The sequence below is a fragment of the Austrofundulus limnaeus genome, unplaced genomic scaffold (genome assembly GCF_001266775.1).
Source record: "Austrofundulus limnaeus strain Quisiro unplaced genomic scaffold, Austrofundulus_limnaeus-1.0 Scaffold1921, whole genome shotgun sequence".
In the NCBI taxonomy this organism is placed as follows: domain Eukaryota; kingdom Metazoa; phylum Chordata; class Actinopteri; order Cyprinodontiformes; family Rivulidae; genus Austrofundulus; species Austrofundulus limnaeus.
The window spans coordinates 9,687-11,737 of record NW_013954323.1 but is presented as its reverse complement, the minus strand read 5'-3'; the positions used below and the strand labels follow the sequence as shown (position 1 = coordinate 11,737).

The window sequence follows — 2,051 nt, the reverse complement described above, 5'->3', positions numbered from 1 at the left end:
TTATCTCCCTTTTAGTTAATGTTATCTCCCTTTTAGCTAGTGTTATCTCCCTTTTAGTTAATGTTATCTCCCTTTTAGCTAGTGTTATCTCCCTTTTAGTTAATGTTATCTCCCTTTTAGTTAGTATTATCTCCCTTTTAGTTAATGTTATCTCCCTTTTAGTCAGCGTTTTCTCCCTTTTAGTTAATGTTATCTCCCTTTTAGCTAGTGTTTTCTCCCTTTTAGTTAGTGTTTTGCTTCTTGTAGGTACTGTTTTCTTTCTTGTAGCTAGCATATTGCTTCTTGTAGCTCATATTTTTGTCCTTTTAGCTAGCATCTTTCTTCTTCTAGTCTGTTTAGCAACTTTTAGCTTTTAGGAAGGGCTCTGTSTTCCTCATCCTCATCTTCCTCAGCACATTTCAGCAGTCATTCAGTGCTCAGCATTGATGCGACACAGTACATGATACTGAGCTGAACCTGCATTTAGTTCAAAGACACTCAAACTTTCTGACCATAACTCAACTTTTATAAACATGAAGTGAAACATCCTTTAAACTGAAGCCTAGTGGTTCATTTTAACACAAGGACAGCAGGAGGTTTAAGAGGAGACAAATTAGAGTAAAAACTGTATGTCAGGATGAAACATTAGAGACTCACAAGATGCTGAAGTGAAGTTAATCCAAATGACCTTATTCTGACAGACCTACTTAGATATATCTGCTTCTGTGAAAAGCTCATGTTGGTCTGAGGGTCTTTGGTTTCACAGCCAAAATGAGGATTCAACGTGAAGATATAACTTTGATATGACTTTGCAGCACTAATGTCTTTGTTTCTTTTATTCAGCTGAAAACCATCCATGTTTCTCTTTGATGTGTTTCAGAACGTTGGCTCTGTGAGGCAGCTGTTGTATGATTTCCCTTGGACTAATGTGGGAAAACTGGTATTTGTGGTAAGTCAAAAGCAAAAATCAACCCTTTCCATAAGTGCTGTACCTCTGTTGAAGTTTGTGTTCAGCTAACTGTAGTGGAGATAAAACCTGATTATTCTCTGACTGATGTCTGTTGAAGCCAAACTCCTGCTCAGGATTGTGGAAATCTTTACGCAAGGCTTCTTTTCTTTTCACTGCTGTTTCATCTTAGCCTGCAAGTCCTCTGGAACTAATCAGGGATTTCAAAGGACTTTCCTTAAACAAAACACACAAACATACACAGTACTGTACTGGAAGGTTTTCATTTCTGTGCTTCTTTTTCATTGATCTAATTGTCTTGTGTGGACATGTGGGCTTTAAAGGAAACCCTGTGACCTCCTCGTCTCTCCTCGAAGGCAGTTTTTTTAACTGAGCGCAAAAAGCATTTCTGTAGGTCTCTCACCATTCTTCTTCACTCACATCACTTTGAGAACGACCTGCTCCTGGTAGTTTTACACGTTTACATTTTCTTTCCATGTCTTGATTATAGATTTAACAGAGCTCCTGTGGATGTTTAGGATCTTGGAAATCCTTTTAAATCCATCCTGACTTGTACTTGAATTAAGACAGTAATTTTAAAGGAAGTGAATATTTATGCTATCAGTTATTTCACTTTGCATATTCTTATTTAATTTGTATTACTCTGTAGAAATTTAATTTTATGTTGACACTAAAGAATTTTTATTTTTAAGGTCAATTGATATTGACCTAGATTGATTTATGGAAGCRATAGAGACCTAAAATATCCACAGGGGTGAATACTTTATAAGCACTGTAAACAAGCTTTGCACTTCCAAATAGTCAAAACCTTGTTAATTTTGCTATAATCCCATGTAGAATTGAAATTTGAAGATGTTTTAAAAAATCCTACAAACACTTAAAATACAGAGAGAACATCATGAGGGTTACAAAAATTTAGTGTTTATATTATTTATTTCCAAGAACTAAAGCAGCAGAAAGACTCAAACAGGCTGAGCGTGCTCTGATGGCATTTGATTTTCTTTTTGCTAACATGCAAATTGTACAGAATGGGCCTCATGCAAGAACCGTTCGTACGCACAGATTTGTTCTTAAGTTGTGCGTACGAGTGATTTAGGAGAATTTG

General features: G+C 36.2%; 1 protein-coding gene across 2 annotated transcripts in view; it reads left to right on the top strand.

The window, feature by feature from the left end:
- frmd6 (FERM domain containing 6) overlaps positions 1-2,051 on the top strand; it is a gene marked incomplete in the record, with an annotated part of 30,255 nt that overhangs the window by 18,828 nt on the left and 9,376 nt on the right. For both annotated transcript variants that reach the window (XM_014033982.1, XM_014033983.1), the window contains 1 exon segment: positions 860-928. In XM_014033982.1, coding sequence (XP_013889436.1) covers positions 860-928 — 69 coding nt within the window.